At 39.4% G+C, this 23870-nt stretch overlaps 2 protein-coding genes across 3 annotated transcripts in view; both read right to left on the reverse strand.

Moving 5' to 3' along the window:
- The window catches only part of LOC125261857 (sialidase-4-like), a 40869-nt gene that overhangs the window by 7314 nt on the left and 9685 nt on the right, over window positions 1–23870 (reverse strand). The gene's annotated exons all lie outside the window — the stretch shown is intronic.
- LOC125261858 (sialidase-3-like) lies at window positions 523–21932 on the reverse strand. Of its 2 annotated transcripts, none has more exons than XM_048180412.1 (3): window positions 21848–21932; window positions 2669–2935; window positions 523–1732 (listed from the first exon to the last, which is right to left on the reverse strand). In XM_048180412.1, exons 2-3 carry the CDS (start codon window positions 2918–2920, stop codon window positions 830–832), a joined length of 1155 nt encoding a protein of 384 aa, XP_048036369.1. In that variant the 5' UTR covers window positions 2921–2935; window positions 21848–21932; the 3' UTR covers window positions 523–829. The 2 variants fall into 2 exon arrangements, with proteins under 2 accessions (XP_048036369.1, XP_048036370.1); XM_048180413.1 differs by lacking the exon at window positions 21848–21932 and adding an exon at window positions 8456–8514.

Genomic DNA, 23870 nt, shown 5'->3' on the forward strand with positions numbered 1-23870 from the left:
AAAACTCCCTGAAACTTCCTAGCTCTTCCATCCAAAACAAAATTCTCTGTTTTTACTGTTATTTCTATTCCTTATGTTCTATTTTTATTGTTCTTTTTTATGTAAAGCACTTTGAATTACCATTGTGTATGAAATGTGCTATACAAATAAAATTGCCTTGCTTTGCCTTGCCTTGCCTTATTATTGGGAGATACGAGGGTCCGTGGCTCTACCACTGGAAAAAGCATAACGGCTAATCTTGGATTGTGGTTGAATCTTTTTGTATTAGCTTGTGTTTGTGGTCTGCTTTTTTTTTTTTTTTTTTGGTCTGACACATTTGCATGTGTATGAATGGAAATAAATAGAATGAACAGTGTAGTGTGACTCTTAATGGATTCGGAATGTTCCCTTTGACATGTCAAGTGTAGGCGTCACACTGGACAAGGTGTAAGAGTCTGAGTTTTCCATATAAAAAAAAAACAACATTTTCAACATCATTCAAAGAATGTCTTTATTTTATGTTCATGTAATGTTATGAAATTACAAATAAAATATAGCTAAACTAATGAAAATATGTTTCCTGTTTCCTACTTATTGAATAATTCAGGTGAATGAAATATAGGATTTTAAAAGGTTATAATACAGTTATAATAATGAAAGCATATAGTTTGGTTGGTTATTTGAATTATTATATTGATGTATTTCCAACTTGATTTTTAACATTTTAATTAAGCAAATTAACTATAACAAACAAACAAAAATTACATCAAAAGACACCAATTTTTGCAACGTGAAACAACGTTAACATTGCTGTGAGCTCTAGAGCTCAACGTTGCTGTGGAGAATCCACCTATTGATTATCCAAAGCATTGCTGATATTGAAAAGCTTGAAGGCTATTTTTTCAATTTCTCTTTTCTGTCCACATTCAAAGAGACAGGCAATGTACTTTCTATCTTTACACTCTGCCAGATCTGAGTATCCACTTGGACCATCACTGATGCATTGTATGGTTTTCCATTGCATGTGATCCTTCTGTAATTTATTTATATAGATTCCAAGATCCTTTCTCTTCTTTTTATCAGATGGGTGAGAATAGATCAGCCATGTACTCTGATCAGGGCAAATATTCAGCACACTTCCTTGGCAGCCACGTTCACCAGTCTCTATCAGCTCTTGAGCAGATGAAGGTTTGTCAAAATCTTCTCCACCATTCTTGCTTAGAGCCTCGACTCTATAGCCAGATGTACCTCGAGAATTGGAGTACAGTGTACTGTTACCTTCGTCGTCTATGATCTCAGCCATCTGACACTCATTAGACTCACCATCCATATGTTCTCCTACATGCCAAGTGTTTCCTTTATCATCACTGTAGAATGCAAATGCATGTGATGTGGGCGTATTACATTTGGATTTAAAATAATATGTGTATGCTGGGATAATCAGTCTTCCATTCTTCATTTGAACACCATGTCCTGGTCCAACAGCAAAGGTGGCCCAGTTTTTCTCCTTTTCACTGATCACATCTTTCAAGTCAGTAATACAACTCCATGTTTTGCCAGTGTCCTTACTGGTTACGTAACAAAGCCGAGCCCTGTTCTTTTTTTCTTTTATTTGGTCATTTTCTGAGACTCCATTGGGAACACAAATGAAAAACAGAAAGAGGGTCTCGGAATCTCTCTCATAGACCGGACATGGATTCATGCTGCGGTGGTTTGGTAGACAAGCGCTGAGCACCTGATATCCACTGACCCACTGAAATTAAAAGCATGACATCATGACTGTTGATAACTTTTATAAACTAAAAAATGCTAGATTGTGTAAAGAATCTATGAAACAGTTACAGTAAGTTATTACAGTCCCCCTGTGGTGAAAATCAAGTTTTTAATATTGTTTATGTCTATATGTGCTGTTTTTAATATGCTTTAAGACAAACCATGTTTAAATTCATAAGTCAACACCATTGCTGAGTATTTTCCCTTTAAAACTGCAGTGATCTAAAGACAGTTTCAAAAAATGCGGTTTGAAATCACTAGTGTTCACGTCAAGGTGCGGGCGGGCTTTAACATATCATTAACTATGACCACCAGGTTATCCCCATACATTTTTCTGTTGATACAAAAAAATCAGGTAGATTTAGCAATATAGCGGGTGTGTGATAACGATATTATGATGAACTATAGGCCTTTCTCCACTGATGGTCTGAGTTGTTCAAAGCGGTTCTAAGGATACTGAATTTTAGAAGGCAGCTGTTTGACTCTGAGATGGCGAACGGGGACAGTTTGTGTAACATTAGCAAAACATTATTAGCAGATGTTTGATAAAGTAGTCAAGCAAAAGGCTAATCTTACCGCTATGTGTCAAACAATGTAAAAAGTGATATCATTGAGCAGTGTTTACCTCAGTAAGTTGACCGAATGGATCTCTGAGCTTGTGCGAGTGGAGGTGGGGCTAATTAGCATATTCATAGATCCAGGTATACTAAATGAAGCAAGGGTGTAGATTTACATTCAAGCTATTTTAAGGCATGATGATTTTTTTTTTTTTTTTTACAGGAAAACATTTATAAATTTGTCATTTTGGTGATCAAAGTTGAGTTTTAAGTGATAGAATTATTGACTACAGGGGGACTTTAAGAAAACTGTCAGTTATGAATAATATTTTACAATTTTGGTTAAACATGTCTAGTACCTCAACTTCATTCTTGCCATCTTTCCACGATCCTCTTCTCATCACAAGCACTTCTGCATCTGTGTCTTTTTCAGTTTTCCGCTTTTCAGTGAAGGCAAGGTAGGTTTGATCTTTACTGATATAGATGAGAGCTGGAATTCTGTATGTCACCTGCTTTGAACAACATTCTGGCTCCTGTTTGAATAATGTTGTTGCTGTTGTATTGTCTTTGAGAGGAATTACATTTCTTTCTGAAGATGTACTGTTACCCATTGTAAAATTCTAGCCCTATAAATAGAAAGAATAAATAGTAGAAGTATCAGTAACAGTATGACCATATTTTAGCCACATTTTAAAATGTATAAATGACATTGCTTGAGACACCAACTATCAAATCAAATGAAGTAGAATTTGCCAACAAATGACAAATGACATTTTCTCAGAATTATGTTGGCTTGACAAAGACCAATAGACTTTCATTGAGGGGGTCAAAACTTTTATAAAATAACTCACTTAAAGGTGCCATCAAATTGAAAATTGAATTTACCTCAGCATAGTTGAATAAGAGTTCAGTACATGGAAATGACATACAGTGAGTCTCAAACACCATTGTTTCCTCCTTCTTATATAAATCTCATTTGTTTAAAAGACCTCCGAAGAACAGGCGAATCTCAACATAACACCGACTGTTACGTAACAGTCGGGATCATTAATATGTACGCACCCAATATTTGCATATGCCAGCTCATGATCAAGGCATTACACAAGGGCAGCCAGTATTAACGTCTGGATGTGCACAGCTGAATCATCAGACTAGGTAAGCAAGCAAGGACAACAGTGAAAAATGGCAGATGGAGCGATAATAACTGACCACGGAGCACTATCAAACTCATTCAGAATCAAATGTAAACATCCAAATAAATACCATACTTCCGCGATTAGACATGCTGCATGACGAACACTTTGTAAAGATCCATTTTGAGGGTTATATTATCTGTGTGAACTTTGTTTATGCAGTGATAGAGTCAAGAGCTCGGGAGGGGGTGGAGAGTGCGCGATTTAAAGGGGCCGCAGCATGAATTGGTGCATTTCTAATTATGCCTCAAAATAGGCAGTTAAAAAAAATTAATTAAAAAAAAAATCTATGGGGTATTTTGAGCTGCAACTTCACAGACACATTCAGGGGACTGTCACGGAAAGAAGGACGGATGCAGATGCAAGTTAATCTCTTTTATTAGAGCTTCACACACACAGTGTAGGTCAGTCACATAAAACACAGCAGGGGACTGGTGATGCAGGGACTTCGATGGGCAGCGTGAGTCCGTTGGTGAATCGTGGTGGTGTCGTGAGTCCGTGAGTCCGTGAGTCCGTAATCCGTGGGTGAAATCCAAAGTGAAATCCAACGAGGAACAGGAAACAGGAAACAATGACGAGAAATTCAATCCAGGGAACAAACACACACAAGAAAGCACAGGACACTAACACCAGGACTCCAAACAATGATCTGACAAACATGAGACGAAAGACAAGGCGTTAAATAGGCAGATGGAAATTGCGCACAGCTGCCGCTGATCAAACAATCAGCGGCGACGCCCACACGAAACAATCAGGTGACACACCCACACAAACACACAGACACCAGAATGAGACAGCGGATTCATGAACCGTGACAGTACCCTCCCTCCTATTGTAATCATCGATAAGGGAGTGATCCAGAATGTCCCTAGCAGGAACCCAACTTCTCTCCTCCGGACCGTAACCTTCCCAGTCCACCAAGTACTGGAATCCGTGTCCCCTCCGCCTAGAGTCCAGAATACGGTTGACCGAATACGTAGGCTCCCCATCTACGAGTCGCGGCGGTGGGGGAACCGGGGTAGGCGGATTAAGATGGGAATGAAAAACGGGTTTAATTTTGGAGACATGAAAGGCGGAATGAATTCTCCTGTACGCTGGAGGTAATTTGAGTCGGACTGCCACCGGACTAATGATTTTGGTGACAGGGAACGGGCCGATGAATTTGGGAGCTAACTTATTAGAAACGGAGCGGAGCAGAATATTCTTAGTAGAAAGCCACACTTTTTGACCCACGACGTATACGGGAGGCTTTGACCGGTGGCGATCAGTCTTAGCCTTGGTGTGCGCCCTCACTTGCAGCAGAGTCTCACCGGCTCTACTCCAAGTGCGGTGGCACCTCTGGACAAAGGCGTGAGCGGAGGGGACCGTGACTTCGGACTCCAGACTGGGAAAAACAGGTGGCTGGTAACCTACGCTACATTCAAACGGAGAGAGGCCCGTGGAAGACACTGGTAATGAATTATGTGCGTACTCAATCATAGAGAGTTGTCGGCTCCAGGAGGAAGGATTCTTGGAGGCCAAACATCGCAACATTCTCTCCAAATCCTGGTTGGCTCTCTCGGTTTGTCCATTAGTCTGGGGATGGAACCCAGAAGAAAGACTGACAGTCGCCCCCAGCAATCTACAAAACTCTTGCCAAAATTTGGACACAAATTGGGGACCCCTGTCGGACACCACATCTACCGGGAGGCCATGTAACCGAAAGATGTGGTCCACGACAGTTACCGCTGTCTCCTTAGCAGAAGGTAATTTGGTTAAGGGGATGAAATGAGTCGCCTTCGAGAACCGGTCCACAACGGTCAAAACGACCGTGTACCCCTGGGAGGGTGGGAGGGTGGTAACAAATTCTAGCGCAATGTGGGACCAGGGTATCGAAGGGACAGACAGCGGTTGGGGTAACCCGATTGGACGTCTTACCAGTGGCACAAACCGAGCAAGCCAAAACAAAACTGCGAATGTCACGAGCCATAGCAGGCCACCAGAATCGTTGCTTAACCAAAAACCTGGTCCGATTAACCCCTGGATGACAAGCTACGTTGGAACAATGACCCCATTTGATAACGCAGGACCTTAACCTCTCCGGCACAAACAAACGATTCGGTGGGCATCCGGGTGGAGGCGTTACCCCTTCTAAGGCCGACAGGACCTTCGATTCGACCTCCCATGTAAGAGTGGAGACCACTAATGTCTCGGGAAGAATACACTCGGGAGTAGACAGGCGTTCGGAAGGGTCAAAAATGCGAGACAAAGAGTCGGGCTTTTTGGAGCCCAGGCAGTACGAGAGAGAAAAATCAAAACGTCAGAAAAAAAGTGCCCACCGAGCCTGCCTGGAGTTAAGTCTTTTAGCTGATCGAATATACTCTAGATTCTTGTGATCTGTCCAAACGATAAAGGGTACCCCCGAACCCTCCAACCAATGTCGCCATTCTTCCAACGCTAATTTGACTGCCAACCACTCTCTGTTACCAATGTCATAATTGCGTTCGGCAGGGGATAAACGATGAGAAAAATACGCGCAAGGGTGCATCTTATCATCTGTGGGAGAACGCTGAGATAGCTTCCGCTGCATCTGACCACCAAGGTCGTTCTGGGGGAGGTCAAGGCGGTCAGAGGCGCGGCTAGTTGGCTGAAATTGCGAATAAAACGCCGGTAAAAATTGGCGAACCCCAGAAACCTCTGTAGGGCCTTACGGGAATCTGGACTAGGCCAATCCACCACAGCCTTAACCTTGTCAGGATCCATGCGAACTCCCTCAGACGAGACGATGTAACCTAGAAAAGAAACAGACTGTGCATGAAACTCGCATTTCTCCGCCTTGACAAAAAGCCCATTCTCTAACAGACGCTGAAGCACTCATCTGACGTGTTGAACATGTTCCTGGAGAGACGAGGAAAATATCAATATGTCATCCAGGTAGACATAAATGAACTGGTCAACCATATCTCTCAACACGTCACTGACGAGTGCCTGGAAGACCGCTGGGGAGTTGGACAGCCCTAAGGGCATGACCAAGTATTCAAGGTGCCCCCTAGGGGTGTTAAAAGCGGCCTCTGATTTACTACCGGGCTTGGTCTTTTACTGGACACGACCTGAGGAAATGACCCAACGCTCCACAGTATAAACATAAGCCCTGGGATCTCCGCCTTTCTCTCTCCTCCCGGGAAAGCCGAGCCCTCCCTACCTGCATGGGTTCAGGATCGGATGAAGGACCGACCGTGTCCGCTGAACTGGCCGACCGGCCCTCCACTCCTTGGGACCTTGTACTGGGAGAATCCAAACGCTCCAGTCGTTGAAGTCGAGTGTCCACTCGTAGGGCGAGATCGATGAGTCCATTGAGTGATTGAGGAAGATCCAGGACGTAAATCTCTCTGTGGACACGGTCGGCCAACCCATGCAGGAACACATCCCACTGCGCCTCCTCGTTCCATCAGCACTCCGCCGCCAGAGTGCGGAACTCTATTGAGTATTCAGCGACCGTGCGATTACCCTGCTTGAGTTCGGTGAGCAGTCGAGCGGCGTCCTTGCCTGCTACCGCACGGTCAAACACTCTCTTCATCTCGGCGGCGAGTGCCTGGAACGAGGCGCAACATGGATCCTGGTTCTCCCACACCGCCGTTCCCCACAAAGCTGCTTTTCCCGTCAGGAGCGTGAGTACAAAGCCACCTTGGATTCCTCTCTCTCAAAGGTGCGTGGCTGTAACGAGAAATGCATGGAACATCTAGTCAGAAACGCTCTACAAAAGTTCGGCTCACCGGCGTAGGTTTGAGGAACCGGGAGGCGTGGCTCCGGCTGATCCAACCACTCCAGCGGTGTGGGGGGGAATCGGCGGTGGGGGCGGCGCAGTGGGAGTGCGAAGTTGTTGAAGCTGCTGGGAATGAAAATGCTGTGGTTGATGAACTCCGTCAAGGCTGCTGAACTTGCTGCATCCATAGTTGGTCAGATCGTTCTGTCATGGAAAGAAGGACGGATGCAGATGCAAGTTAATCTCTTTTATTAGAGCTTCACACACACAATGTAGGTCAGTCACATAAAACACAGCAGGGGACTGGTGACGCAGGGACTTCGATGGGCAGTGTGAGTCCGTTGGTGAATCGTGGTGGTGTAGTGAGTCCGTGAGTCCGTAATCCGTGGGTGAAATCCAAAGTGAAATCCAACGAGGAACAGGAAACAGGAAACAACGACGAGAAATCCAATCCAGAGAACAAACACACACGAGAAAGCACAGGACACTAACACCAGGACTCCAAACAACGATCTGACAAACATGAGACGAAAGACAAGGCGTTAAATAGGCAGATGGAAATTGCGCACAGCTGCCGCTGATCAAACAATCAGCGGCGACGCCCACACGAAACAATCAGGTGACACACCCACACAAACACACAGACACCAGAATGAGACAGCGGATTCATGAACCGTGACAGGGACACCTTAGACATATTACATCTTGTAAAAAAACGTTCGATGGCACCTTTAATAATAATAATAATAAACTTAAACTTAATAAAGCACTTAAGCTTCAATTCACCAAGTATCTATCATTAAAGCCTAGCAACTGGCATAAGAATGTGTAAAAAACACTAAATCATGTTAGCAGTGTGTTAAAACATTAGCAATTTGTTAATTCATGCAATATGTTAAAACTGGTGGAAAATTAGCGCTTTAATGCATGCAATTAATTTGTTCAGATTAACGTTTTAAAAATATTTAACACAATTAAAGCAGCATACATTTTTTTCTGTCATAATTTGGCTAGCATTACATTATATGATCATACTCTTATTCACGAAAATACTTTTAAATCATTAAAGGGGCTCTATGTAGGAATGACACCCAGTGGTCGAAATAGGTACTGCATTTAAAATATTGTTTGCCCCGCCCCCTCCTTCAAAGACGCGGGTGGCCATGCAACAAGAGGGAGCGCAATTGACACTGAAAGCTGAGGAGACTTACACACTGTAAGCTGATGAGTTGATCTGTGTTTTAATATGCTGTCGTTCATAGAGATTTTTAGATGGATGCAGAGGCTTTTTAGGTCAGGTAGAATCTGCGATTCTCTGACCCAGTTTGTTTGCTGGTTTCCATGGCTGCAATACGCATTGTTTTCCACCAACTGGCAACCTGTGATGTTGAAATACTACTGGATAAATTGGCAGCACGTGGTTTCGCACTGAAAAAAAAAAGACACAGAACGCACATTTCAAAGTAGAATGTCTGGCTGTTGCATTATTTTTCTGAGAAACAAGTAGGTGAACTTAGCATGTTTCCTAAATATCTCCAAACATATTGGGGTACTTTTATGCTTTATTAAAGTAAAAATCTTACATATAGCCCCTATAAAGTACCACAAGACAAACAAGAATGCGCTGTTGTGTCTGTGAGACACATGACTCTTGTGCGCAATTTTCTATACAGAGGAGTCATATTTATTCAATTTTTACCCAAAACGCGCTGTTTTCATCATATGAGCGCTGTATACACTGACTACTGTGTGTCCAACTCATACCCGAAGCCGGAGGGCGCTCTGTGCACCTTTAGTCCACAAATAATACAGCATGAACAAGAGGCTGTCATGTGACATACACGGAACTAACAGAGGCTACCAGACATCGCTATAATCATTGATATAAACATACAGAACGTCACTTTTGAAAGTAATAAATACACGATTGTGACGATATGTGGTTTATCTGTGTTCTTCACGCCATGTCAGGTATTCATAATAGTAGATTATATTTATAATGCAATGCTAATCGAGATAGCTTTTCTCATTGTGCAGAATAGCCTAAAATGATATATTTTCTGTCTGATTTTTGATCCAAAGCCACATCACATCAAAGAAGGTTATTTAAAACAATCGACTAGTAAGTTTGGAGAAAAAACGTGGTTTTAATCTTATAAATTGTCGTGTTTTGTTGGTGTGCTAAGCTAATATGCTAACGAGCCCAGAGATGCACCTGTTCTAATCTAAAGCTAATGCAAATAAATAATTTTTAATAGTAAAGCTCACTTTTTTTCTCTCTTTTTTTTCCAAGAAGGGCATTAGATACAGTTTAAAAGAAGGTGAAGTGAGAAGTTTGGTGAATGAAATGAGGGATTAAATCATCTTGAATAGAACATCAGTAATTATAATAGAGACAAAAGAAAAGAATAAGAGCCATAAGCAGGCTGGAGAGGTGTGAATGTGTTCAGGGGAGACTGAAACTGAATGGGGCACTTAGCACCACAAACACAATATTGACAATACCCTTGAATAGATGAGAATAAACATCAGTTAACATTTTAGAGTCCTTTCTAAATAAAGTCTCATGACATGGTCTTGAAAAACATGTAATAAAACTCAGAGTTTTAAACCTATCATCTTCAGATTTGAAATATAACATGGTCAGACATGTGGCTTTAGCTGCAATGCATTTCTAGATTGCCACAAGGCCAACTTCACTTTCATTTTCATAAATATATTTCATAAAAATAAATTTCTAATAACTTTTCAAAATTTCAAAGCTATTTTAAACTATTTTCTTTGTGACAATAATTAATTATGAGTTTACCATAAACTGCAAAGTGTCTGCTTTCAAATGAGACCTTACTTATGATTTTAGTGCAAAGGGTTCATGAACTGTATCTGTTTTAGTTTGGGTATGTCATTTTTTTGGGATTTTCCAAAAGCGGGGGTGCTGGCTAACAGGTTAATACGGATTAATCTATATTGGGTGTGCCTCATACGTCCTGAAAAGTGAAGCTGCGGGCTCTTTGATCGCCCCCTGGTGGCTGGATGCAGTACAGGTCATAAACCCCGCCCTCTCAATGCAAATGAACAGGAATGAGTGAAAACAAAAAAATAAATTATGCTTCAAATAAAATTTTCCAAAAGATGGTTTTGGTCATTTAAGGTAGTTGTTATCACATTGATATATATTCAATTGTTCGTTTTTGTGATAAGTTGGATTTTAGCTAGCAATTTGATGCTATAGAAACGGGGCGTGTCGTCATGATTGACGGTTTTGACTGACAGGTTCTCTGAAGACTGTTGGAGCTTCGAGGGGAGATTGAAGATATATAACTAACTATTAATTTTTGATTTCTGTGTTATTTCACACCAACAGAATGAGTTGTTCTGCAGTAAACTGTACTAACCGACCAACAGGATCTGACGGATCACTGAACTTTTTTCGGTAACGTTAGATGTGGGCTTTATAAGCTAATTAATAAATGTTATTAGTTAACACTCTGAGGTCTGAGGGTATCGCTGGCGATACCACCGCGGTTTTTTTCTTACCAGTGTGAAAGAGACTCAAAATACTCTGTTAATGTTGCTCATACAATTAGGAGTTAAACACCATTTTAATCTGTGGAATATGTTCTTTTGTTTGTGTACACTCAGAGTAAAAACAAAATGTTGTGCTTTTTGTAAAATAAAGAAAACTAACATGATGCATGATCTCTCGTCTCCCTCTGAAGGAAGTCCAATCTGATAGTTCTCAGAAAATGAACTGTAACTTAGTGAATACTAATCACAAAAAAATTAGACTTATGTCTAAAAAAACGTTGAAATGTCAGGTTTTAAATCGTGTAAGTCAAATCGAAAACAAACATTATGTGTTTATGTAATCTGTATGAAAAGAGAGCCATGTCAGAAATCCATGATTCAGCTCATTATCCACTAATGCGGCCACGCCCACGGAGGGAGTGCTATTCAGACGCAAATTCTGAGTCAATACATGCATACATCATCTCAATTGTGTATTTATTACGGTGGCCGAGAGAGCTCAACACGCTGCAAATGAAGAAAACACATGCAAATAGAAAAAACACCAGCAAATAAAGAAAACATCTTCATCAGTTTGACATCATATGCACTGCAAATTCCACAACACTTACAAAAAGACAAACGCGCTGCAAACTCCACAACACTTACAAAAAGACAAACGCGCTGCAAACTCCACAACACTTACAAATAGTTACACGCGCTGCAAACTCCACAACACTTACAAATAGTGAAACGCGCTGCAAACTCCACAACACTTGCAAAAAGACAAACGTGCTGCAAACTCCACAACACTTACAAAAGAAAAACACGCTGCAAACTTCACAACACTTACAAAAAGACATCTTTGTCTATTTGTAAGTGTTGTGGAGTTTGCAGCGCGTTTGTCTTTTTGTAAGTGTTGTGGAGTTTGCAGCGCGATTCACTATTTGTAAGTGTTGTGGAGTTTGCAGCGCGTTTCACTATTTGTAAGTGTTGTGGAGTTTGCAGCGCGTTTGTCTTTTTGCAAGTGTTGTGGAGTTTGCAGCGCGTTTCACTATTTGTAAGTGTTGTGGAGTTTGCAGCGCGTTTGTCTTTTTGCAAGTGTTGTGGAGTTTGGAGCGCGTTTCACTATTTGTAAGTGTTGTGGAGTTTGCAGCGCGTTTGTCTTTTTGCAAGTGTTGTGGAGTTTGCAGCGCATGTGTTGTCAAACTGATGAAGATGTTTTCTTTATTTGCTGGTGTTTTTTCTATTTGCATGTGTTTTCTTTATTTGCAGCGCGTTGAGCTCTCTCGGCCACCGTAATTTATTGTCTTGAAAAGTGTTTATCTGGATGATATAGCGATCTCTGGCCTCTGTTAGTTCGGTTAGTTCCTGGATTGCCTATTCTTCTTTAGTGCTCAGGCATTTGTGGACTAAAGGTGTACAGAGCGCCCTCCGGCTGCAAGTATGAATTGTTGAGTATAAATAAATGTATAAAGTATAAAGTATGAAATAAATATTACTCTTCTATATAGAAAATTGACAAACATATGAGAATCCATCAATATTTCTCCAAATGTGCATGCTTTTAAGCTAAAAGCCTATATGAAATGCCATAGAGGTAACATAATTGTTCAGACACTTTGCATCACAGAAATACATTATATTTTAAAGAATATAATAGAATACCACTATTTTAAATTGTAATAATATTTCACAGTATTGCTGTTTTTTCTGTATGTTTGATATACACCATCACAGAGGGTTTTTTCACAGCCTACCTGACTGAAAGGCCTCATTAATATGCAAGTCATTTCAGGTCATTATTATGTGATTCTTTTGTCTTCTCAGGTGAGAATCACCCATTATACATGAGGATTCACGCCTCCACGCATACTGTGTTTCTTGACCAAAGATGTTTTAGAAAATTTAAATCTCTCTATTGTTTTATATGAACAAGCAGGCAGCATAATTTTTACCTCATTTTGAAGCAAAAACTCTAGTCTACAACCTCAAATACCCAGAAGTCTTGTGAACAAAGATTTAATATATATTTTTTGCCTTTATTTCAGTGACTTAAGTTTTTTGTTTGTTCAATAACCACGCATAAACGTTATTCCTTCAAAAACACAAACATGTACATACATGTTCCTCACATATTATTGTAGCCTAGTTTGTGCTGAATACAGTGTAATGACACTTTTTCCATTAATATGTTTATGAACAACTGAAAAAAGCACAAATGTCAGGGCATGTCAAAACTTCTCCAGGGTCCCAAAAATCCTCAGACCCCTGAGGGTTAAGATAACACACCTAACGTTAGCCATGACAGGAAAAAGCAGGTGGCAGTTATTAATTATTTTTATGCACTTGTTAGACCTTGCTGTAGAGAAACGGCCAAATTCTGACAGTAACAAACCGTTTACCATTAAAACAGTAATATACTGTAGAAACACTGCATTCTGGGTAATATTTGTCATCTTCGAGAAAGTAGCCTAGAGGAATATACTGTGAGTTAACAACGCTCAAAGTCAGAGGCTGTGTTCTAAATCACACCCTACCCTCATTCACTATTCCCTACATTAGTTAAGTAATATAGTCCACTTGACAGAGTTAATTAAAAGAAGTGAGTGAATTCAGACATTTTATAAACACATGATTAGCAGAATCACTGAAGGACAGAGAAACAAGACCAGAAAAAAGAGAACAGCAGAAACACAAGAACTACAACTGACTTCAGTCACAGGTTTACAAACCTGTTTGACATGATTTCTTTCATACATGTACAGAAGTTCTTGTTGAGAATTAACAGATATGGATGTTGATGTTTTATTGAAAATATAAATTTATTGAAGTTTGCAGACACCATCATGGTGACAAGTGTCTGCTTTAGTTGGGCTCTTGATTCTTTCACATTAGTTCTCTCTGGCTGTTGTAACTGAGTGTTTATAAAACACATTTGATATGGCAGGAAAAAGCTAACATGAAGTTGATCAGGTTTATTGGCTGTTATGATGATTCTGTAATCATCTTGGACTTGTCTAATTCACTGATCTCTTTCTGTGTCTAGTCTTTGATTTAATGGGCATTTTATCTTTATTAATTGTACTACATCTGTGATTCAACAGTGTAAGAACAAGCAACATTTCAGTTATTTAGGAGAATATATAAGTCTTATAATGCATCAAATATTTTGAGCTCCTGCATAACTTGCACAGCAGAGACATGACCAATCAGAATATGAATCTCAAAAATGGTGACATCCAAAAGTTTAATGTTGCAATGCATGCTGGATGCCAGCATAGTACAAAACTCCCAGCATGCACTGCAGAATGAATAAATTATGCAGCTTTATTGCCACCATTGTTGAGATTGATGTGCTGATTTTTTATATCTGTGTGTCTAAACGCTGCAGCTATTTTTTTGTGCATGGCGTTTAAAAATAAATTCTTTTTAGCTGATTGTTGTAGGATCTCTTGCTGTAGTTTCACAGTGGCACGAATGAAAAATATTAGTCTGTTAATAATGTAACAACAGATAAAACACAGTATGAATTTAGTGAATTAAGAGACTATGCGAAGGTTATGTCTTCACCAACACCTAACTATCAGCACTCAATTTTTTTTCTCCGCATTTGTTTCTGCCATAACAAATGTAACTTGCAAAAACAGTTTAAAGAGCCAGAAAAAAAAAAGAAAAGAAAAAACTGTATTAAAAAGCCATGGGTAAAGAGCTCAACTAAAGCAAACGCTGATCTCCTCAATGGTCACATCAAACCAAACATTTTCACCAAAATATCAACATCTAAACTTCTGTTAATTCTCAATAAAATCTTCTGTAGATATAATGTTATTCTGGTCAGTAATAAGTGTAATAATGTGTAATGGCTGGAAGACAGTTGTAGTTCTGCTCATAGTTCTAGTTTCTGCTCGTATTTATTCCGTTCACTGTTGCCAGTAGTTTACTGTAAAATTGAGTTTTGCGCGTCACCATTGTGCTGAAGAGTAGAGCCTGTGCTCAGGTTCAGGAGAAGATCAATAGACATTGGTGATATGCTGTATGTTGTTTAATTTAACAGATGGTGACTGTGTAGTTGCTGGTGCAGTGAAAATCTTTTTATTTAAAATGTTTTTATTGAACTCTAAAGAAATAAGTTCATAGTAATAATATCCTCATATTATTAGCATATAATAAAAAATTAGTTTGTAAATTAAAATGGCACTCAGACAATTTGAGGCAGTTACTTTCTGCAAATGAAATGAGGTAACGAGTTTTAATTTAGTGCATGGTATCTTTACAGCAACATACTGTAGATTACAGTAAATAACTGTACAATCAATAGTAAATTACTAGTAAATTACTGGCAAATTACCCAATGGTGTTTCCATCGTGGTTTAAAATACTGTGAAGATTAGGCAAACGTGACTTTCCAGTTCCTGCTGGATTTTGTCCTCCACATATAAGCTTAATAAAGCCTGAACCTTGTCGTTGGTCCATCTATCGTATTTAAACTCCATTGTTGATTCAAATAGCAGACAACTCTTATTGCACACACCGCAACAGACTTTTAAAAATGGTGGTTAAAATAAAATGCTGCGTTGAGTCAATCAATTAAAATGCTGCTTGAACTCAACCAATCAGCAGGTTCAGCATGCAAGTCCCACCCTCGAAATTTCCTGAACTTTGAAAAAGTAGTACCTGAGGGGGAAATTTCTGAGGGGGAAATTTTTACCTGGAACTTCATTTAGACCCTAGTCCCTGCGGTTGAAACACACAGTCCCTAGTTCCTGGGGAAAATTCCTGCAGTGAAAATGTGGCTTTAGTTGCACTTCTGGAGAGCCTACATAGCAACCAATGCACCAATCACGCAAACGGACAGCCAATTAAACCACAGCATTGGTCGGGTTACTGTGTACAGAACTCCTTTCATTTTCACTCTGTCATAGAGAGATGATTCATACGTTTTTTCCTCCTAAATCCTGCCAGAGTTGTGTGCGTAAATGATTAAAAGTGAGTTTATTCATCTTTTGTATTTCTGTTACTGCTGATTAAGATTATTTGCAGAGTTGTTTATGTGTAAAATAAACAGAAGCATGGAAAACTTGCAGCAATGCAAAAGCGAGTGTTTAATTAAACATAAGTTAATGCCATTGTGATATATTAAATATACTTTCAAATGGACACCTAATGTATCTTTAACCTTGTTTATGTATGTTTATTTGGTTCATAAAGCTTACAAACATAAGGATTCACAGTATTGTATTACAGTGCTGTGCAGTGGTGCCTGCAGCGGTATGGCTGTACTGTGCGTACCATGAGAGGGCGCTTATTAATGCTCCAAGCCAAGCCCCACTCTCTTTCATCAGATGATGCAGATCCAGCTGCCAGCTGCTCAGCCTCCTCGCATGCAACCGCTACCCTCCAATAGCAACCTTCAGTTATTCCTCCCAGCCCACAGGTACCTGCTGCTAGCTGCCCGGTCACAATAACTGACATAGCAGATATCGGAACATTTAAAGCGGATGAGCTTAAATTGGCCACTGATTCAGTTAAACTCAGTGCACTGCAGAGTAGATTCAGACCACCCAGAGACTGGGTTGCTCGTCAAGATCCATTTTTGGGAAACAAAGAAAAATCCCTGATGAGTTTTTCAACAAGACTTTATATCCAACATTGAGGTACAGCATATCACAGGATGGCCTGTTCTGTGTGGCCTGCATACTTTTCTCCTCTGGCGAGATGACTCTCAGGACAAAGCCATTCAGTGACTGGAGTAATGTAAAAAAAAAAATTGTCACGAAGCATCTGTCCACTCAAGCACATCAGATCGCTCAGTTACGTGCAGCAGATTTTCTACATGTGTGTACAGGAAAGAAGCAGTCAATTTGTACAGCTTTAGATCGTTCCCACCAAGACACAACAGAATGCAACAAATATGGTGTCCAAGCAAAAATTGATTAATTGCTGTTTGCGGACAGCAAAATGTACCTCTCAGAGGTCACACAGACGAAAGCTGCGTTTCTTAACTTTCATGCAGATGGTGATGCAACCTTAAAACAGTATTTGCAGCTTGCACCTTCAAACGCAAATTACTGTGGGCATCAAATACAAAATGAAATAATTGAGTTGTGTGGGAAACAACAATTAAAAATGCAAATGAGCCCAGTGGTTCTCTCTGCTGTCGGATGAAACAGCTGACATCAGCAATTCAGAACAAATCTCATTACTAGTCCACTATGTGGATCATGACTCTGGCAACTTTTCCATTCGAGAGGACTTTTTGTGCTTTGTTTCCACTGCTGATACCACCGGCGAGACGCTAACAAAAACATTGCTGGAAAAGCTAGAACACGCATCCCTTTGGTTCGAAATGCCTTGAATGCTGAACAAGACATTGTCTTTCATAACAGTTTCACCAAAATGACTTTTTAGGTGAAAGCAGCACAAATCAGCGTTACAAAAGTTTTCGGACACATACTGGTCTCAGCATGATGTGTGCATTAGCACTGTCATCCAAAACTACAAGAACATCTATGTGACAATTTGATCAGCTGAAGACTGAGGGGGACCCCAGGAGCTGCAATACAGCGGTGTCTCTAAGCAGAACAATGGAGTCGTTTGATTTCTTTATTAGCATTATTGTGATTCAGGGTTTATTACAATATCTAACGCCTCTTAGCAACAGTTTGCAAAACCCAACTTGTGATCTACCGAGTGCTGCCAGTAATGCCAGTGTGTTGGTGATGCTGCTTCAAAATAAAAGGGAGGATGCGACGTTCGGAAAGATGTGGGATCAAAGTTGTGAGTTGGCTGCCAAACTTCATATCAATCCCTTGGTCCCTCGCATAGTAACAACGCAGACAAAGCGGTCAAACACACCAGCAACAACGCCAGATGATTCTTCCCTTCATAGATCACCTTGCATCTAAAGTGAAAGACCGAGTTTGCCTGGCACTCCCACGACTGAAAGGCCAGTATTTGCTGTCGGAAAAACTGTCAGAATTGTCGGACACAGTGTGGCAGGAGATAAAAAATGAGTATGGGGCACTGATGCCCAATCTAGATGTTGAGCTGGAGCTGTGGAGGCAATTTAATGGTACAACACACAGCAGCAGTGACATTTGTGAGGTTTTAAGGAACACAGCAGATTTTTTCCCAAATTTACATTGTGTACTGAAAGTCCTCCTAACTATGCCAGTGTCCACGGCCTCTGCAGAGCAGCCTTTCAGCGTATTGAGGCGCCTGAAGACATATTTACGCAACACAATGACAGACTACAGGCTTACTGGACTTGCCCTTATGAACATTCATCCTGAAATTAAAATCAGCAGAGAGGAAGTGCTTAAACAATTCTATGTGACTGGGAGGTGGAGAGTAAACTTCAAATAGGTAAGCAAGGGTTATCTTTTATTAATAATTTAGTGGTATTTATTAAGTGTGTGTGTGAGCGCTTTATAGTCGGTGATGGGTCGTTGGAGGGGGGGCTTGGTAGGTGGATGGTGCTCGTTGCTAGTTCTGTGCGTACCTTGAAATAAAATCTTGCAGGTGCCCCTGGTGTTGTGTGCAGCTTTACATCTGGAATTGTTATCTGGAAATTTACATCTGGTAATGCTATCTTGAAATATCCTGTTTAATTGAGAATCACTTATTAAATGTATACTTTTCCTTTTATTTGTTTAGAACCACACATACATGTGCATATGACTATGAATACCAATGTAACCAGTAAAATTGTTGGACATTAAAGACATATGATTGGGGTCCTTGTCTCCATGTCCTTATCAACACTCATTGGCGATGACCAAGTTTACCTAAGGACCAGTCCACCTTAAGTACATTATTGGTACTGCCAAACCCCAACCTTGTTTTGTTGACCCAGAAGGCAACATAGTGTTGGCCTAGAACACTATATTGCGGTCTGTAGAGGAGCTTTCACAAGTACTGAGGAAAACTCAAATCAGAGACACTTCTATCAAGTATCATCAGTTTGCTCTTTACACAGAAAAAGCAGCACAGAAACCAACTCTGTAGTGGCATAAAATCACAAAAATGTGCATTTACACAGAATGTTTAATGCTTCTCTGAAGCGGCATAAATGCATTTACTCAGGAATTAAAATCGCGGGAAACAATGCTTTGAACATTACTATTTTAAAACTACAGTTTTAATAAAATGAATTAAAAAATAATCAAATAAACAATGAAATAAAACTTGAAATAAAAAATTAATTTCCTCTGCGTGCTATAGCCATCTCACGCTTTGATTTTTGTCATAATTCTGTAGTACTGATAGTTATTTTCTATTTCTTAATAAAATTGTTATATTTGGAACAAGTGCTACAAAGAAATTATTAAATTATTATTGGTGATGGTACCTAATGCTGGTATATGCAGAGTCAGTCATGCCTTAATGCCCTGCAAGCCGTTGATATATATATATTTTTTTTTTTACATATCATAATATTAAGACCACCTTCCTAATAATGTGTTGGCCCCCCTTTTTGCTGCCAAAACAGCCCTGACCCATCAAGGCATGGACTCTAGGCCCCTGAAGGTGTGCTGTGGTATCTGGCACCAAGATTTTAGCAGCAGATCCTTTAAGTCCTCTAAGTTGCGAGGTGGGGCCTCTATGGATCTGACTTATTTTTTCAGCACATCCCACAGATGCTCGATTGGATTGAGATCTGGGGAATTTGGAGGCCAAGTCAAAACCTCAAATTCATTGTGCTCCTCAAACCATTGCTGAACCATTTTTGCTTTGTAGCAGGGCACATTATCCTACTGAAAGCCACAGCCACCAGGGAATACCGAAAGGGTGTACATGGTCTGCAACGATGCTTAGGTAGGTGGTACGTGTCAAACTAACACCGCATGGATGGCAGGACCCAAGGTTTCCCAGGAGAACATTGGCCAAATCATCAAACTGTCTCCGCCAGCTTGCCTTCTTCCTATAGTGCATCTTGGTGCCATGTGTTCCCCAGGTCAGCGACGCACACGCACCTGGCCATCCACGTGATGTAAAAGAAAACATGATTCATCAGACCAGGCCACATTCTTCCATTGCTTTGTGGTCCAGTTCTGATGCTCACGTGCCCACTGTTGGCACTTTTGGTGGTGGACAGTGGTCAGCATGGGCACCCTGACTGGTCTGTGGCTATGCAGTCCCATATGCATCAAAATGTGATGCACTGTGTATTCTGACTATTGTTAATAAATGACTATTAATAATAAATTAGTCAAACTTCATGCGAATGCTGTCACGGGCACAAAGAGCTAAATGATAACATTTATTGTCACTGGTGTAATCAACAGAAATATAGTCATAAAGTCAAATTTTTATTTGCATGATGGGACATTTACAGTATTTACAAAACATATACTTTAAGTAACATAATATCAAGAAAGGTAATGAGATATGAGAAATGAAGGGGAAAATAAAGCAAATACATAATGAGTAAAAAAACGTAACCAATAATAATAATATAAAAATATTAAATAAAAATAAACCATCAGTGAATGGATTTAAAGACTGTTGGATGGTATAGATAAAAATGTACACAGCATTTTAACATTTATTGATAAACTTCATTCGAATGCTGCTATATCACATGCAGTACAATAGGCAATATGTTAATAATCATTTCTTAATTCCACACTTTTTCTTAATTAAAAATAAATATTATAGGCCTATCCATTTCTGACAATTCCAGTTTGCTATGGTCGCACAGGTAGCTTACGCATTTAACTCGTGGCCATGAGAAATTATGTAGTTCCCTCAACATAAAGAAGTCGTGGCCACAAGAAAAATATATGATATAAAAATGATCTCATGGCCAAGACTTATCACATTCCCACGAGTTAGTCATGGCCAAACTATTTAAACTGAGCATGTCCCCTCCCAGTCATTGTACTTTTTATGTCTGTAGGGGTGTTGGGCAAGGGTGTTGTATTAATTTGCTATAGAACCTTTGTGCATTGTTTGAGAGAAAATATTTGTGGTTTGTTTTACCAACTTGTCAGCTTATGCTGATGATGTGTTTTAATTAATGGGCAGTTTTACTATACATTGTACACACATATATATATATATATATATATATATATATATTTAAATTACATATGGACATGGTTATGTTTAGTTTCATTGTTTTTTTAGTTTGGTTTTCCCTGTTTCCTGACTTTCCTGACTGGTTTATTCCTTGTTAATCCCCTAGGTTTCTGATTAATCCTAGGGCAATGATTAGATGGTTTTGTTACTCCTTTCATTTTGAGCTTCACTGCAATAGCCATGGTGCGATTTGTGAAAGAAAAAAAAAAAAAAAACAGAAGGGGAAAGTTTCTCCCCTACATATTTGGAGAAATATGTATTCACACGTTTACCTCATATTTCGTTAAATAGAATAGAACCATGAGCATAAGCAGTATAAAACTACCAAGGTCACAAAATGTAGTTTGCAGGGGGGTTCGGGGTCTTCCTGGAGAAAATTTTGATTTCCCTGGTGTACATATGTGCATTTTAAGATGTTTGAAAGCTAAAAATAATCAAAGAAATTCAGCAGAGATACATAGACCAGAAGGAGGGAAATCCCAAATCGAACCCTGGCAACAACCACCATGACGGATATCCTGTGTTTTTTCCTCAACATTCTTTCTAAGCACATTTGCTGAGAATACATACACACACGCGCGCACACACACACACACGCACACGCACACACACACACACACAGGCTGTATAATAATATTAGCCTATTACTTTTTTTTTTCTTCTCATATATATTGACAAACCTCTTTGTACTCATATAGGCCATTTTTATGTCTCATGTTGTATATGTAGTAGCTATAGCTTTTGGGTAACATGAACACAAAACCCCATAACATACAATTCCGTTGTGACAACATGCCCCTTTTATTATTTTTTTTTTTTTTGTCAGGAATTGTCAACCACCTATATTGACTATAAAAGCTTTAAACAATTTTGAACCTTGTTAAATAATGTTTGCTTTTAACTGGACAACATGACATACATAGGCTAAAATAAGATAGAATAAATAAATACATACAAGTCGATGTCTTCTATTAATAATTCTCCAGTAAACTACAAGTAGTAACACTCACAGAAATGATCTTTCCTGCAGCAGCAACAGTTGAGTCTCTCAGAATGTTCGTCACCACAGAAATTGCAGGAACCCCTCGCAGTCTAACCCACCCATTCCCTTAGCTATTTATAGCGACAAATGTCCAAAATTGTCCAAATTTGGTCATCTCAGCTTTTTAAACCAGCACATTTTTCACCCATACTTGCTTTGCCAATTTTTTCCAATTGTTATACATAAGAGTAAAAATCTGCTAATTTAATGTAACAAATAAAAATGACTGCATCATCTTTTATTGGAAAATTAAATAATATTTTATCAAACTAACTTTATCAAACTTTTTAAATAACTTAGAAGATAGTGATCAAACAAAATTTTATAACAACAACAACAACAAAAAAAATCACCTGTCAAGTTCCTGAAACTATTGGCGTTTCTCCGGACTTGCGTCCTTGGTAGCTCGGACTTGCCAAGTTTGACTATTAGGCACAAATGTGATTCAGGCAAGGTCATTTATCATCTTCACAGCATGTAGCTAATATCAAAACGAAATACTGTATAAAACATAACCCTGCCTCTTTTCGTCTACATTTTAATATTAAAGTAGCCTATGTGGTTTTTGAATATTACCTTTCATGCAGTGTAGCTGTCTGTGAATGTAAACAATATTCAAAGTGAAGCCGAAAGTGTACGATAAATAAATTTATTAGCAGTGCTTGAAACTTCTCTATTTTAATCAGCAGCGCACCCTCACTTTTTCATGGGTAAGGGCACTTCTCATACTCTGAGCGCCCACACCGAAACTTAAAATCAGTCTATTAATTAATTGTAGGCCTATATCGCGCGTTTGGAGCTTTTATAAGCTCTATGAACTGAACGGATCAATTGTCTGAACGGATCAATATGATTGTGACTGCCCAGTTGTTTAATTTTGCGTGAGTGGCGCACATTTACTACTAGAATTTATCACGTTCTATTGTATTTATTGTGGCATATTTTGACTAGTTGTAGAATTTTTAATAGATACTCTGTTACAGGAATAGATTTTTCACTAAAGATTTATATTACAACTGTGGCATGTTGTAGCGACCTAACTGTGTTGCTATTTTTCCATTACAAATGCTATAGATAAAATATGGTAATGAGGAGCCATCAATAGTCTTACCTGTAATTATATCCATAACAAATGCTATTAGTTAAACAATTACAAGAACTATGTACTTTGTACTATGTTACTTTTAAGGCTGAGTACAAGTTAGAAAGAGCTTTAAAATATGCCTTGAATTATTGACCAAACAACTGGTTATGTTATCAACCAATTTGCATGTTTGGACCATTTTGCAAAAACAAACAAATAAATTAAAGCTGCAAGCAGCGATGAAAGGGCCCTAGCACACTGGGCCACCTTCACCTGGCGGACTTTGGAAAACAGTGAACAGTGGGTGACATGCGTTTGAGTGGGTAAATATTGGAGAAATATGGCAAAGCCATTTTTCATACTTGTACGTGAAACATAGCTCAAATGGGGTTTCTGACATGTGTGCAAAGTTTCATGAGTTTTCAAGCATGTTTAGGTCCTCAAAAATGCAATTCATTTCGGAGAAGAATTGACCGAGCAATTTTTTACTTATAGTTTTAAGATTACAGCAACAATATTTGAACAATGTTTTACAAAAAAAAAAGTTAAAGTAATAGTAATTTATTAATTTATGTCAGGGTGCACATCAATCATGCTAAATCTAACTGATATTTATATTGACATAAAAAGAAAACACATGCCTATTCAGTTGCACCTGCTTCCATTTGTTTATGATCACGAGAATGCACAAAACAATTCCACTTAAGGCTTTTAAGTCCAAAGGCTTACACATTTAGAAATATATTGATAACATACCCTATGTTTACGTCACTTTTCTGAGCCTTATTGATTTTCTTCTAAATTATGCGATGATTGCAATCCGAGGACGTTTGCGCGATCTCTCCGTCTATCTATCCTGATCCTTTCAGCCAGAGCAACAGAGGGAGCTCATGAGAAGGCAACAGGA

The sequence above is a fragment of the Megalobrama amblycephala genome, unplaced genomic scaffold, assembly GCF_018812025.1.
Source record: "Megalobrama amblycephala isolate DHTTF-2021 unplaced genomic scaffold, ASM1881202v1 scaffold513, whole genome shotgun sequence".
NCBI lineage: Eukaryota > Metazoa > Chordata > Actinopteri > Cypriniformes > Xenocyprididae > Megalobrama > Megalobrama amblycephala.